Source organism: Fundulus heteroclitus, chromosome 4 (assembly GCF_011125445.2).
Source record: "Fundulus heteroclitus isolate FHET01 chromosome 4, MU-UCD_Fhet_4.1, whole genome shotgun sequence".
Taxonomy (NCBI): Eukaryota; Metazoa; Chordata; class Actinopteri; order Cyprinodontiformes; family Fundulidae; genus Fundulus; species Fundulus heteroclitus.
This window is the reverse complement of record NC_046364.1, coordinates 39301157-39316401: the sequence shown is the minus strand read 5'-3', so window position 1 is coordinate 39316401 and position 15245 is coordinate 39301157. Positions and strand designations below refer to the sequence as shown.

The window sequence follows — 15245 nt, the reverse complement described above, 5'->3', positions numbered from 1 at the left end:
CGGAGCTCACCAAAGCAGAGATGGAGGGATGCTCGAAGATGTTCAGCGTTTAGTTACAGGAACTCTAAATAGTAAGAGAGACCTAAAGCTTCACTGATGACGAGCGTTTTTATTTCATGTAGTAAACTGCCGCTGCTCGTGTTTGCTTTGCACAAAGCAGCAGATGATTAGACCTGATAAATTATGTAGATAAGGAACATGACTTCAGCTCAGTAGTCTGCCACGGTTCAGTATTCGGCCCGTTTTATTTCTGCATTTCAGTTTGTTTTCATCCGCCGGAGTAAAAGGAAGGTGTGGTCTGGGACGCACGCAGTCACACCAATGGAGTTTAGGAGGTGCTGTGCGACCAAAGTTGTTGGCAAATTGAAAGTAGAACCGCATTAAAATACATGAGGAAGTGCTGCCTCACTTGAACCGCTGTAGATTTCTTTCTTGCTCACAGGGAAGTGAAACGTCTGCATGGCCGCAGAGCGAGAGGAAGAGAGGGAGAGAGACGCTGCTGGTCATTAGAGCAGCTGCTTCCCCCATGAGAACGGGCTGCTGGGGTTCACTGCCGACGAACGCAGAGTCCCGGGCAGAGGCGGCATCCGTCCAGAGATGGGTTTCGGCGAGGATCTCCGGTGTCCACAGGCGCACGCAGCCGTCATGAGGCTGTTGGATTCTGAGCTTCACCTGATGGAGGTCATGAAGAAGTGGATGGGTCAGCGGGCGAAGAGCGAGCGCGAGTTTTCAGTGCAGCTCCACCAAATGACGGCGATGGCCGAGAAGATGGACCGGCCTCAGATCAGCTCGGGGCTGGATTACATAAGTCAGCTGAACAAGGTGAGGTCCGCTCTTCTTCGGGTTGAGTGCATGTTATCCTGTCAATGTAAAGTTGTCAAAAAGATAAAAAAAAAACTCTTAGTTTACATTAGAAGTTTGTTTTCTGTGTCACGTACAAAACAATGACTAAATTTGTCAAATGAGGCATATGTGTTGTTTTTATTAAGTGACCTGTTTCTTCCAGTTGCCTCTTTATTTTAATGTTCATTTGTTTTACATCCGATTGCACTTATTTTGCAATGCCATCACTAGTCTTGCGAAGGCCTTTGAATTTTTCATCTACATGGCTTTCAGAATATCTGATGACTACTTGGTTTATTTAAAATCTGTTTCGACATTCTGCTAAAAGTGCACCGAAATGGGGATGTAGCCTCACAGAGTTTGGTATTAATGGCACTTAGATGTTAAATAGCTTCAGTTCATGAAAGTGGAAGCGGAGCAATGCTTGTTGTTGCTTTCCCTTTTTTTGTAAGCTTGTTTCATCCTGAAAAGGCAATCCCTAAAGGTTTTACCCCCACCACTGCGTGTCAGTCGTGGGGAGTGTTGGTCTCGCAGACGGAGTCCCTCAGTCAGGTGATGAGGCGGCACTCTGAGGATCTCCTGGATGGGCCTATCAGCAAGCTGACTCTTCTCATCAGAGACAAACAACAGCTCCGCAAAACCTACGCCGAGCACTGGAACCTCCTGAGGAACGAGCTCAACAAGGTGTGAAACAAAGCGCATGCAAACAGGTGTTTCTCTCATGTCTTTGACATAATCGCTTCCTGCTGGGGACCCAACCGCCTAACCTCTGGGGCTTGTTTTTTTTTTTTTTTTTTTGTCTAAGAAACGGAGACAAGTCTTTAAAATGCGATGTTCACTGTTCCCACTGCATTAAAGTGAATTTATCGCTCTTTTAATACCTTATTTTTCAATTGCATTCAGGCGTGGTGCTCATGATTATGAGTAATGTTCATGTCACTGAACCAAGTGGAGAAAGTTATTGTTTTTTTTAAAAGGAGAAGTTTGAAAGAAAAGAGTGTGAAGACAGCCGATAGTTGCTTAATAAGTGATATTATGTTTTCTAACGCCAATTTTGTGCATAAATTAGTAACAATAAGGCCACTGAACAGAAACATGGTGACAGAGTCTCCATCCCAAGTTTCAGATCATAAAGGGAAGATTTCTGTGGCGGATTCACCCACAGAGGAGATTGTAGATTCTCAGTCATCCAGGTCATGATCAATCCAAAAAAGGTCAAAAAATAAAACAAGTGGACTTCCAGTCTTCAGATTCAGAATAGAAGTCCAGTTGTTTTATTTTTTTTAACCTTTTTTGGATTAGTCAGAAGAAAACTGGCACCCTGTGGAGGGATTTCACAGCTCTCTTAGCAAGAAACAATTAGCATTTAATTCACCAAATTATAAAGAACCACTTGTGACAAAAACTGTAATTCAAAGCGTTGGAGCTTCTGAAAGCATTCATTTTAGATCTCATTTCAGCGTTGTGGCTCTGATATGCATTAGCATGTGTCGGCTCCTTAATTCCCAGCTACTGGGCCTCCAAAATAGCCGACTTTATACTCACCACTCATGCATTTTTTGTGCAAGTCTAATTTTTCTGCACATGAATAATCTGCCCGGCAGTAATGTTGCCAAAAACATCCAGACAACCCATCAGTGGCAGCTGTCTAACTCTACAGCTACATCTGAAAGGGTTCGAATATCGTGAAAAAGGTTGATATTTTTGTCACCCCAACTTTCTGAAACGAGTGACAGATAATAATGAACTTTGTCATGATATTCATGTTTTTTTTTTAGATGTACTTAAATCTGTCTGCAGTTGGTTTTCCCACAACAGCTCCAACATGACCTTGTTCTCCGCCATTCATGTTTGGTCTGAGTTATGAGGCCAAATTCGTGAAACGGTTCCTTTCATCATATGTGCTGCAATGGTTTCACTATCACTGTATAAAAGGCTCAGACATTCTTTGTTTATGATGTTGGTTCGGCTGCTATCAGGAAGTGACGTAGGTGTAAGTTCAGGGCGCTATCTGCTACTTCCGGTTAACTTCATAGCATGTCGGCTGTTTGCAGTTAGAACTATCGATGCTCCGAGTGTTAAGTTAATGAATGAACGTAAGTTACCACATTCGGTGCTTGGTTTGTTGATTACACACAGAAGTATTTTACACCTAACAGTTTCGTTGGTCTTCATAAGTTTATGTTAAAACTGTTTACTTACGGTTTGGATTTTCGCTGCGTGTGCGCTGCGTCGGGGTTGTGCGTCATGTGTGCATGTTGTGATCGGGCGTGCTGCCGGCTGACGCCATGGCGTAGTTTATTTATTTGACCACATGATGGCGCCAAAAGCTACTCATTATAATTTGAGCTAGAAAACGTCTGTTTATTATGTTTCATTGAAACTGTGCTCACTTTGAGTTCCTGCAGTATTTAAGCCAAGTGATGCTATATTTACATAATTAGAATTATATCTAATATGCTGGGGAAATGTATTTCCACAGATTGATGTTTAAGTTTGCCTTTTTTGGATATGTTTAAGTTTATTTGGTTTAAACTTCTACTGTTGCAATACATATTTGGCCTAATGGCAATTCATATGTTATTGCAGACTGTTGGCAACACTGAGTATTGAAGTGGAATAAACCCTGCTGACGGCAACAGTTAAAGGAGTGCGAGCCTCATTACCCTATTACCTGTATCCTGACCGATACACCATCTTGTTGGCTGTTAAAACCTTAAAAGAACCAGCCTCTATCCTATTACCCCCTAACATTTGGTCCTTCGAGCCGGAGACAGTTCTCAAGATGGAATCAGATGGAATGAAGCCTCCTGATGTCAGACCTAAACGGCAAACACGCCGACCGAGCCGGTTTGATGACTATGAAGTTGACTATACAGGTCATCCCTTTATGGAAACGTATCACCGGGACAGCCCACAGCCTCTCCCGAGAAGTATGGGAGTTCAGCCTCAGTACAGCAGCACGTTTCCCTTTTATAGTGATAGAAATGTGGCCTACTATAACAGTCCTCTGCTGGAGAGAAGTCGGCAGGATTGGAACTTCAGCGATTTATCACATGAGTACACCCCCTTCTCCAATCATCTGGGACCCTCCATCCCACCACTTCATACAGACTTTAGAGCTCTGCAGGCAGAAAGAGAGAAGCTTCAGCAAGCACAGCAAGGATTACAGGAGGGTCTTAGAGAACTAAGTGAAGCAAGGAGTGATATTAAAGCATTGATTGAGGCTGCCTACTCACTGAGGAAGGATATGGCTCAGCTTACTGCCTCACAACATAATACTCATCAGCCCCCTACAAGCAGTTTCGGAAGGGGCATACAGACCCACAACTGATACAGAGCCGTTAAAGGAAGATGAGGAAGGGTGGCCTGACCCACCACCGTGGCCTGAACCAGAAGAAGACCTGCCAGCAGGATTCTCCAACTTAAAGCTTGAAGAACAATATTCCGATGAAGGCTTACAATACCGCCCTCCCTTTAATGCAGAAACTCTCCCTGGTAAGCTTTCTAATCCTTCATGCCTTCCGCAGTATCAGGATCCTAAAGCAGACATGTTTCGTTCCCCACCACAACATCCTGGGCGAAACACGGGTTGGGAACCAAACGATAGAGGGTTGTTACAAAGGAAACCAGTTCCAGCCAACCCCTCCTCTCCAGTTAAAGGGACGGTGGGTGAGATGTCAGACCAAAATAACCCAAACATGCCCTTTTCCCCTGAGTTAATATATAGGGGGCCCAAACCAACAATTCCAAAGTTCATTCATTCAGATCCTTCTGAATTTGCCAGGCTCCGAATGGCTCTGGAGAACCTGCTCCCTCCTAATACAACTGAGCTCTTCAAGTATCAGATACTTGTCGACCATCTTAAGCTTGATGAGGCTAGGCTTATTGCTGATGCGTACCTGAACTCACCCCGACCGTATACTGAGACTATGGCAGCCCTCCATGATAAATTTGGACAACCTCATCAGCTTGCTCTAAAGAAAATTGCAAGTGTCCTAGATGGTCCAGAAATAAGACGAGGTGATACAGGAGCCTTCCAAAGGTTCTCTCTCCAGGTGCAGTCACTCGTTGGGCTGCTACAGACATTGGGGACTGAAGGAGAAGTGGAACTGAACTGTGGCTCCCATGTTGCCCGGCTAATAAGCAAGCTCCCTCCAGAACAAAGAGCTGACTTTCGTCGACACCAGTTCAAGCAGCCTGGGGGGATCTACACCCTGTATGACTTATCTGAATGGCTTCGTCATGAGTCATGGTGTCAGGGGTTTGATAGCCAAGTTGGTGGAAAGGGTTTTAGAGAAAGAACCAGTGTGAGAGCTGATGCCCGTTCCACCAAACAGACTGTAACTGTCCTACATAATGCAAAGGGACCCTCAAAACACACTTTCCTGCCACCAAAGGAGAGTCAAGCTGGAGGGCAGGCGAAAGGCAAAGCTTATTGTGCCTACTGTGAGAGCACAGAACATTATTTCAGTCAGTGTAATGATGTAGCTAAGCTCTCCAAGGAAGAAATAAAGGACTGGATCCAAGTCAACAAACGATGCTGGCGTTGCGCCCGAAAGCATCTAGCAGCTCAGTGTACACTGAAAAAAACCCTGCAGTCTCTGCCAGGGAAAACACCTACTGGCCCTTCACGAGATAAATGCACGAACTGAGAGAAGCAATACTGGCATGGCTGGAAGGGAAGAAAGTTGCCTTACCAATTCAGCGTCGGGTTCCCTTTACCTGGATCGGCATGGGGCCAGCAATCGTGTTCTGCTAAAGATAGTACCCGTGCTTCTGAGGCATGGGAAACGAACTCTAGACACCTTTGCGATACTTGACGATGGTTCAGAGAGAACCATGTTGCTCCCGGCTGCTGCTAAAACCCTTGGTCTGACAGGCATCCCTGAAGACCTTCCCCTACGTACCGTCCGCCAAGACATTCAGATGCTTCACGGCCATACAGTATCCTTCAGTGTCGCTGCCGCTACCAATCCTGGGTCCCTCTACAAGATCGATGGAGCATTCACAGCTGATCCTCTTAACCTAGCTCACCATACATATCCTGTTGATCAGCTACAAAGGAAGTATAAGCACCTGCAAGGGATACCAGTGCCTGCCTTAAAGCAAGCAAAGCCACTGCTCCTTATCGGATCAGACCAGCCACATCTGATAACTCCTATAGAACCAGTTCGGCTGGGCCCGCCTGGCAGCCCAGCAGCTGTCCACACCCGGATGGGGTGGACCCTACAGGGGCCAAGTCTGTTCATGGGGCGGCCGACTCAGCCTGCCTTATGCCTGTATACATCCTCTCAAGCAGATGAGTTATTTAAGCACGTAGAGCGGCTCTGGCAGGTGGATGCCATACCTTACAGATCTGAAAAGGAAGTGACACGATCAAAGCAGGATCAGCAGGCTGTGGCTTTGCTTGAGGCTAAAACAGATCGCATAATGGTAGATGGAGTCCTAAGGTATGCTACACCTCTCCTCCGCCATACACATATGCCACCATTGAAAGCACCCAGGGAATCTGTTATGCCTATGCTTCGAAGCATAGAGAGACGCCTTTTGAAGGATCCCAATCAGGCTGATGCCTACAGAGCTGAAATGCAGAAGCTGATTCAAACAGGAGCTGTAAAGGAGGTTGAAAACAACCCTTTGTCAAAGGAGAGCTGGTACATCCCTCATCATCTCGTTAGTCATAATGGGAAGAATCGTTTAGTCTTTAACTGCTCCCACAAATACCTTGGACAGTCCCTGAATCAGTTTCTTCTGCCTGGCCCTACCCTTGGGGCCCACCTACTAGGAGTGCTAGTCAGATTTCGTGAGTATCCCATCGCTGTGAGTGGAGACATAAAGGGGATGTTCCATCAAGTTCTTCTCCTCCCAGAAGATCGCCCCGTACTGAGGTTCCTATGGCGGGATCTCAAGGTGGACGAGCCTCCCAAAACCTATGAGTGGCAGGTCCTGCCGTTTGGGACCACCTCAAGTCCCTGCTGTGCAACATTCGCTTTGCAGCGCCACGTGATGGAAAATACTCAGCCTGATGACAGCCTTAGATTTTCCATTGAGAAGTGTTTCTACGTGGATAACTGCCTACAGAGTGTTGCCTCACCAGAGGAAGCCAAAGCCCTGGTGGATCGCCTGAGAGACTTACTAAAATCTGCTGGCTTTGAGTTACGACAGTGGGCTTCCAATGACCCAAGCGTTCTGAGTCATTTGCCTCCTGAAGCTAGATCACAAAGCCTGGATCTGTGGTTGGCAGAAGACAAATCCAACCCTTTAGAGACAACACTTGGACTCAGCTGGAATTGGAATACAGACTCCCTAGGCTATAAACACAGGCCTGTGTCTTATGAGATGCCAACTCTTCGAAATATCTATAGGGTTCTAGCCTCACAGTATGACCCTTTAGGCTATCTGTTACCCTTTACCACTCGAGCGAAGCTCCTACTCAGACAGCTGTGGGATAAGAAGCACGGTTGGGATGACTCAAACCTCCCATCTACACTCCTTCAAGCTTGGTTGGATTGGGAGGCGGAGCTCCAGTTTCTACCTCACCTTACTCTTCCACGCGCTTATGTACCTGCTGATGCCAGCTTAAAGGAGGCTACCCGCGAAGTACACATCTTCGCAGATGCCTCGGAGAAAGCTTATGGAGCCGTTGCATATCTGAGGACTGAAGACTGCACCGGTCAGGTTCACCTCACGTTCATCCTAGCTCGCTCCCGTGTAGCCCCAAAACGTACCCTCTCTATTCCCCGCCTAGAGCTGTGTGGAGCTTTGGTGGCAGCCCAGCTGGCCAGCATCCTGAAGAAAGAACTTACCTCATCTATCAGAAGGATAGTTTTATGGTCTGACTCGACAACTGTCCTCACCTGGTTGAGCTCACAGTCCTGCCGCTATAAAGTTTTTGTAGGAGCTAGGATAGCTGAGATACAGGAGTTAACAGAAAATTGTACTTGGCGCTATGTAAACTCTGAGAGTAATCCAGCAGATGACTTGACCAGGGGAAAGACCCTGACCGAGCTGAAGGTCCCAAATCGTTGGTCTAACGGGCCTAGCTTTCTGCACGACAGTCCTGACAAATGGCCAGAGGAGCCGAGTTCTGGGCCCTGTGTTGATGAAGCTGAGCTCAGAAAGACTGTCTTCTGTGGAACAGCTACCACCTCCATGCCGACCTTTCAGGATGGAACAGTGCACAAGAATTGGCAGGAGCTCTTGGATGCTACTATTAAAGAACTTCGAGGGCAGGCGTTCTCAACATCATCACCTAGCACTGAAGAGTATCAGGCAGCTGAACTGGCCATTCTTCGGCATGCTCAACAGGAGTCATTTTCAGAGGAATGTAGATTGCTAGCAGAAGCAAAACCTGTTACATCCCGAAGTCGATTACTCACCCTGGCACCGGAACTGGATACTACAACAGGCCTCATTAGAGTAGGAGGTCGTTTACGACATCTAGAAGGTCTCGATGGCTCTACATTGCATCCCATTGTTCTGGATCCTTCACATCCTTTCACACGCCTTCTCATTCAGAAATATGACATCGAACTTCATCATCCAGGCCCTGAACGGGTGTTCGCAGAGCTGCGGAGATCTTACTGGATATTGCGAGGAAGAGAGGCAATACGTAAATTCCAGAGAACTTGTCCTGAGTGCCAGCGTTGGAGGGCCCAACCCTCGATTCCCAAGATGGCTGATCTTCCTGCTGCTAGGCTTAGATTGTATAAGCCAGCATTTTACTCAACTGGCGTTGACTGTTTTGGGCCTATGATTGTGAAGATTGGAAGACGGCATGAGAAACGCTGGGGGATCATTTTCAAGTGTCTGACAACAAGGGCAGTACACCTGGATCTTCTAAGTAGTCTGGATACAGATGCATTCCTCATGGCCCTTAGACGATTTATCGCCAGAAGAGGAACACCCGCAGAGCTATGGTCAGACTGTGGAACCAATTTTAAGGGAGGAGATCGAGAACTCAGAGAAGCCTTTGCCAACATGTCAGAGACGTTGCAGGGACAGCTTGCCCAGAAAAGGATCACATTTCGGTTTAACCCGCCAGCAGCCCCACATTTTGGTGGAGTGTGGGAGAGGGAGATCCGTTCTGTCAAGTCAGCTCTCCGCACTTGTGTAGGATCCCAACCCCTTCAAGAGGAAGTACTTCTTACGGTTCTGATGGAGGTGGAGTCAATCCTCAACTCAAAGCCCTTGGGCTATGTTTCAACTGATGTGGCCGATGTGGACCCTGTGACTCCTAATAGCCTTCTCATGGGGCGGCCTGATGGATCGCTGCCCCAAGTGGTCTACCCAAAGGTGGATGTCCTCAGTCGAAGGCGCTGGCGGCACTCACAGGTTCTTGCTGATCAGTTCTGGGCAAGGTTCATCAGAGAATACCTTCCTAGCCTACAGGCAAGACAGAAATGGCACTCAACCCCTCCTGACCTTCTGCAGAAGGCCGTGGTTATGGTTGTAGATCCACAGCTGCCCCGAGCTCTATGGCCTATAGGTCAAGTGACTGAGATTCATCGTAGTGATGATGGATTTATCAGATCTGCTGATGTGAACATTAAGGGACATGTCTACACTAGACCGGTTGCTCGGTTGGTTGTGTTACCAGCTGTACCATCTGAAGAACAGGACGCTGACACCAACAGCCGGTCATCCCCTGAAACTAATTGAGAAGCCTTTTATTGTTAAGCAAATGTGGCATCACATTTGGGGGCGGCTGTATAAAAGGCTCAGACATTCTTTGTTTATGATGTTGGTTCGGCTGCTATCAGGAAGTGACGTAGGTGTAAGTTCAGGGCGCTATCTGCTACTTCCGGTTAACTTCATAGCATGTCGGCTGTTTGCAGTTAGAACTATCGATGCTCCGAGTGTTAAGTTAATGAATGAACGTAAGTTACCACATTCGGTGCTTGGTTTGTTGATTACACACAGAAGTATTTTACACCTAACAGTTTCGTTGGTCTTCATAAGTTTATGTTAAAACTGTTTACTTACGGTTTGGATTTTCGCTGCGTGTGCGCTGCGTCGGGGTTGTGCGTCATGTGTGCATGTTGTGATCGGGCGTGCTGCCGGCTGACGCCATGGCGTAGTTTATTTATTTGACCACATGATGGCGCCAAAAGCTACTCATTATAATTTGAGCTAGAAAACGTCTGTTTATTATGTTTCATTGAAACTGTGCTCACTTTGAGTTCCTGCAGTATTTAAGCCAAGTGATGCTATATTTACATAATTAGAATTATATCTAATATGCTGGGGAAATGTATTTCCACAGATTGATGTTTAAGTTTGCCTTTTTTGGATATGTTTAAGTTTATTTGGTTTAAACTTCTACTGTTGCAATACATATTTGGCCTAATGGCAATTCATATGTTATTGCAGACTGTTGGCAACACTGAGTATTGAAGTGGAATAAACCCTGCTGACGGCAACAGTTAAAGGAGTGCGAGCCTCATTACCCTATTACCTGTATCCTGACCGATACACCATCTTGTTGGCTGTTAAAACCTTAAAAGAACCAGCCTCTATCCTATTACCCCCTAACAATCACCAAGCAACAGGAGCCTGAAATGCTTCCTGAAAGCTCTATGTTTTGACTATGTTTGTTATTGCAGACACTTTTAAAGGACTTAATAAAACTTTGAGTTCCCCTACTACAAAATTCTCAGTCTTACTGAACCCATCGTCTTACAAAATCGTCACTCAAAAGACAACGGCTGAGCGCTTACTGCAAGAATCATTAGAACTAGGCGCTGATTTTCTGTTGTCTACTAGAGCTGCAAATTCAGAGAAAAGGCAAAAACCCTCAGTTCTGAGAAAAGGGTCCCTTATGAACCGGGTCATTTAAAACACATCCAGTCGTCAGGTCGCCTTTAAAACGTTTAATTAAGAAAACGACTCATTCCATCATGACTAGGACAGGTTTTACAGAAGATGCCACTACAAATGCTTTATCATCCTCCAAATATGGACCTGCTTCCTGGGTGAGAGTCAAAGATCTTTTTTTGTTTCAGACCATGAGCTTTAAAACTATTTGCGTTTCGTGGTAATTCCCTGACCCACATGCAGAATCACGCGCCGGACACGGGGAGTGAAAGGCGAGAGATTTACAGGCTTCAATAATAAACCAAACAAAGAGAGTGTGGGACGGAGAGGAGCGCTTACGTCTGAGCAGGAGTAGAAGTGATGCTGGGGGAGGCGTAGAAGGAGGAACGGAGATCCCAGCGATGAGGCGGAGGCGTTGTGTGGAGGATTTGTGTTCCTCAGACCGAGTGACCAGAGTGTTGGAGAGAGCAGGCGGGCCGAAGAAGGCTGAGCGTCTGGACTCGTTCTTAGGGAGATCTGTCAGTTTCCAAAAGAAATCCAGGACTGGAGCGCTAACGGCAACCTGGGAGGACGCAGGTAAACTGAGTTAACTGCACCAACAAGGCTGAAGATCTCCTGCTCCTCTTACCTCGACACTGCAAAAACAGATCTAAAAATAAGCTAAATGTTCTTAAAGTTAGTGTATCTGTCCTTGATTTGAGCAGGTATTATTATATGCCAATGGAATGAGTATTTTGACCCCTAATATAAGATAATTAGACATTCTGCACTTGAAATAAGATGATGGAGATGAGTTGTTCCTATTTTAAGGTCAAAAATCTTGTTCCATTGGCAAATCATCTTATTTACCTGCTCAAATCAAGGACAAATATACATATTTTAAGAACATTTTACTTATTTTAAGTTCTGTTTTTGCAGTGCAGCAGTCTGATGAGTCTGCTGCAGGCCAGCCACGCCCTCCAGCAGGGATCCTTTCACGCAAACACAAGTCCACTCTCACACCAGGGTCACAACGACTTATCCACTTATCCACATAAAAAAAAACAGAGGAAAGGCAGATTAAAATGCTACATTTTATTTTGGATTTCTGGGTCTTCAATGTAATGATAAATATTCAGTTTAAGCATGCGGACAGTCGGTAAAAACTCACAAGTACTGGTAAAAACTTTTGTGGCTCTGAATAAAAAGACTAAAAATAGTTTTTTTTAATAGTTTTTTTTTTATTTATTTAGATGACTGTTTGACCATTCTTGTTGTCAAAGTGTTTTAAACACCACAAACCTGAAATAGAGGAGCAATAAACATGTACAGGAAATCCAGTCCGAAGCGAAACGGAACAAATGTTTTCAGTTCTCATTTGATGCAATTAATGCGTCCACCAAGAAGCACCTTTAAGCAGGCGAACAACAACAGGTTACATGCTAAAGATGAGCAACCCCCTCTAATCTCCACCATTTCTTTTATAGTTTCCCTTTTCTGGGTCAATAAAACATCCGTGTACTTCTGCAACGCAGAACAGCGGCAATGATTTATGTTTTTATATTAAGAATGACTTAAAGATACATGTCAGTACATTGTCGATCGTTTGCCGCTGCAGATGAAATAAGTTCCATCTTTATAATTAGATGCAATTCCCATAAACCTAAGCAAAAGAGCACAGGGCAGTTCAAAACAGCAGCCTGCCCCACGGTGTTTTATTACCCAATTACATAAAGCAAATGAAGTGTAAATTTTTGTAAGTCCATGCTGGGCTGCAGCAGGAACATTTGTTGGGTTGTTTGCTTCACATGGCGCTATTATTGTGCAGTGCAAAGCGAGCAATACTGTGCGGTTTTTACAGTAGATATATATTTTTTTTTGTCCTGATTGAATCAACGAGGCAGTCAGAGATGATATCAAAGAGCTTTGAAACGCTGCTGCCAGCTACACGACAAAGGTCAGATCGTTTCCTCAAATGTAGTTTCTCAGCTTTCATGTTCCTTCTGAAGGGAAACGCAGCAGGTCGGCTGTCCACTTCCTGTGTCTGCGCTCACTCTCAATATGCAGCGTGGCTCCTGCATTTCACACCCAGCTCAACACCCAGCTGTCATTTACAACTTAACGGATGCCTCCTGAAAAACGCGTTGAAATTTCAATGTTAGCGTCCACCGCTAACCTCAAAGTGTTTACTGGGATTTCATATAATAGAAGAACACAAAGGAGCCCGTAATTGTGACGTGGAAGTGAAAAGGCTGCATGGATTTGTCTGATATGTTCATGCAGTTGCACAGTAATTTTACATTGTTCTGTAAATCGACTGCTATCTGTGTCTTTTAAATCCTACACTGCAAAAACGGAACTAAAAATAAGAAAAATTTTCCTGTAAATAAGATCCAGTAGGACCAAATGCTTTGAGAAATCACCTAATTAGCAAAGAGAGCTCAGCTCTGTGTAAGCCAAGGGACCAAGGGTGAATCTGGAGGAGCTGCCGAGAGCCACAGCTCAGGTGGGAGAAATAGAATCGGGAGTCAAGAGATTTTATTGTCATTATCTAACTATAATGACATTTTGGTGAGACAGCAGCTCAGAATTCACACACAAACATAAAGACACAAATCTAGACACTATGTTAAAGTTGAATGCACCGACAACAGTTCCTGAGAAGCTAAAACAATGCAATTCATTTTGCATCTGATACACTGCAAAAAAATAAGTAAAATGTTCCTAAAATGTGTGTTTTTGTCCTTGATTTGAGCAGGTAAATAAGATGATCTGCCAATGGAATAAGACTTATGCACTTAAAATAGGAACAATTCATCTCTATCATCTTATTTCAAGTGCAGGACATCTAATTATCTTATTTTAGGGGTGAAAATACTCACTCCATTGGCAGATAATATTATTTACCTGCTCAAATCTAGGACAAAAACACAAATTTTAGGAACATTTTATTTATTTTTTTGCAGTGTATCAGATGCTAGAGACTATTTGCACTGTTTAGCTTCTCAGGAACTGTTGTCGGTGCATTCAACTTTAACATAGTGTCTAGATTTGTGTCTTTATGTTTGTGTGTGAATTCTGAGCTGCTGTCTCACCAAAATGTTATTATAGTTAGATAATGAATATAAAATCTCTTGACTCCCGATTCTATTTCTCCCACCTGAGCTGTGGCTCTCGGCAGCTCCTCCAGATTCACCCTTGGTCCCTTGGCTTACACAGAGCTGAGCTCTCTTCGCTAATTAGGTGATTTCTCAAAGCATTTGGTCCCACTGGATCTTATTTACAGGAATCAGAGTAAAAGGCGATGAAAGATATTTGAGGATGAAATATTTCAGGGTGTTGCACATTTCTAGTCGAGAACATACGTCCTTTTCCTTTCGCTCCACCCGTTAAGCGCTACTGTGTGTTGGCATGTCACAGACAATCCCTGTGAAACGCTGTGGTTGTGAGGAGGAAAATCATTGGAGTGAAGGCATTTTAGAGTTATAGAGCCTTTGCATTGGTTTGCTGTCAGTTTCTGAACTGATCAGGCTTCTTTGGTGTTCGTGAAGCAATCTGTTTTCTTCTTCCTGCTCACTTGCCTATCAAGCATAGAAGGCAGACCTTTGCTAGAGGACCGAAGGACTTCTGCACTGCAAAAATATAACTAAAAATAAGAAATTATTTCTTGAAATGAGAGTATTTTTCCATGACTTGAGTAGGTAAATAAGATTGTTTACCAATGGAATAAGATTTTTGCACTTAAATTAGGAACGATTCATCTCCATCATCTTATTTCAAGTGCAGTATATCTAATTATCTTATTTTAGGGGTAAATATGCTCATTCCATTGGCAAATAATCTTATTTACCTGCTCAAATCAAAGGCAAATATATTCATTTCAAGAAAATCTTACTTATTTTTAGTTCTTTTTTTGCAGTGTGGTAGAAATCACAAATTACGTTGTCATTCCAAAAAAACTCAAAAAGGCTTTGTTTTGGTTGTGAAGGTGACGCACACAGAGCTGGAGAGGTTGAAGAGCAGCTACAGGCAGGCGGTTAAAGACGCCACTCAAGCAAGGAGGAAGTACCAGGACACGAGCAAAGGTAGGTACTCCGAGGATTACTTCTCTAATCAGAATCAGGCCTTTCACTTTTACCCTCATCTTTTGTTTGTGTACGCAGATAAGGAGCGAGACAAGAACAGGGAGCGTTACATAAAGGCTTCCATTAAACTGCACGAGCTCCATAACGAGTACGTGCTGTCCGTGCACGCAGCTCAGGTTTACCATCAGCATCACTACAGCCAGATGCAGCCGGCTCTGCTCAGCGCGCTGCAGACCCTGCAGCAGGAGATGGTGCTCATCCTGTAAGGTTGCATGCAACGCTGTCTATGTGTCTGAGTGGCTTAAACAAAATTAGAAAACAAATCCTGTGGAAATATTTACTGGAGCTTTATCAGGGTGTTATGCTAACACATGATTTCTATTCCCGTCCCACTGAGAAAAAAGCTGAACTTAGTTTTAATATTTAATCTTACAACGGTAGGAATTCGGCTAACTCACTTTTAATGCTGTTTTTAACATCTGCTTAATCTTTAATGACCAAAATAAACACCTGAGTATA

At 44.5% G+C, this 15245-nt stretch overlaps 1 protein-coding gene across 1 annotated transcript in view; it reads left to right on the top strand.

Annotated features, from left to right (window-relative positions):
- Nucleotides 1–352: 352 nt before the first annotated feature.
- The window catches only part of fes (FES proto-oncogene, tyrosine kinase), a 44863-nt gene continuing 29970 nt past the window's right edge, over nt 353–15245 (top strand). Inside the window, exons 1-4 of the mRNA XM_036136535.1 lie at nt 353–822; nt 1354–1527; nt 14630–14726; nt 14805–14988. Of these exons, the coding sequence (XP_035992428.1) occupies nt 598–822; nt 1354–1527; nt 14630–14726; nt 14805–14988 (680 nt within the window). The 5' untranslated portion in view covers nt 353–597. The remainder of the gene's footprint in view (nt 823–1353; nt 1528–14629; nt 14727–14804; nt 14989–15245) is intronic.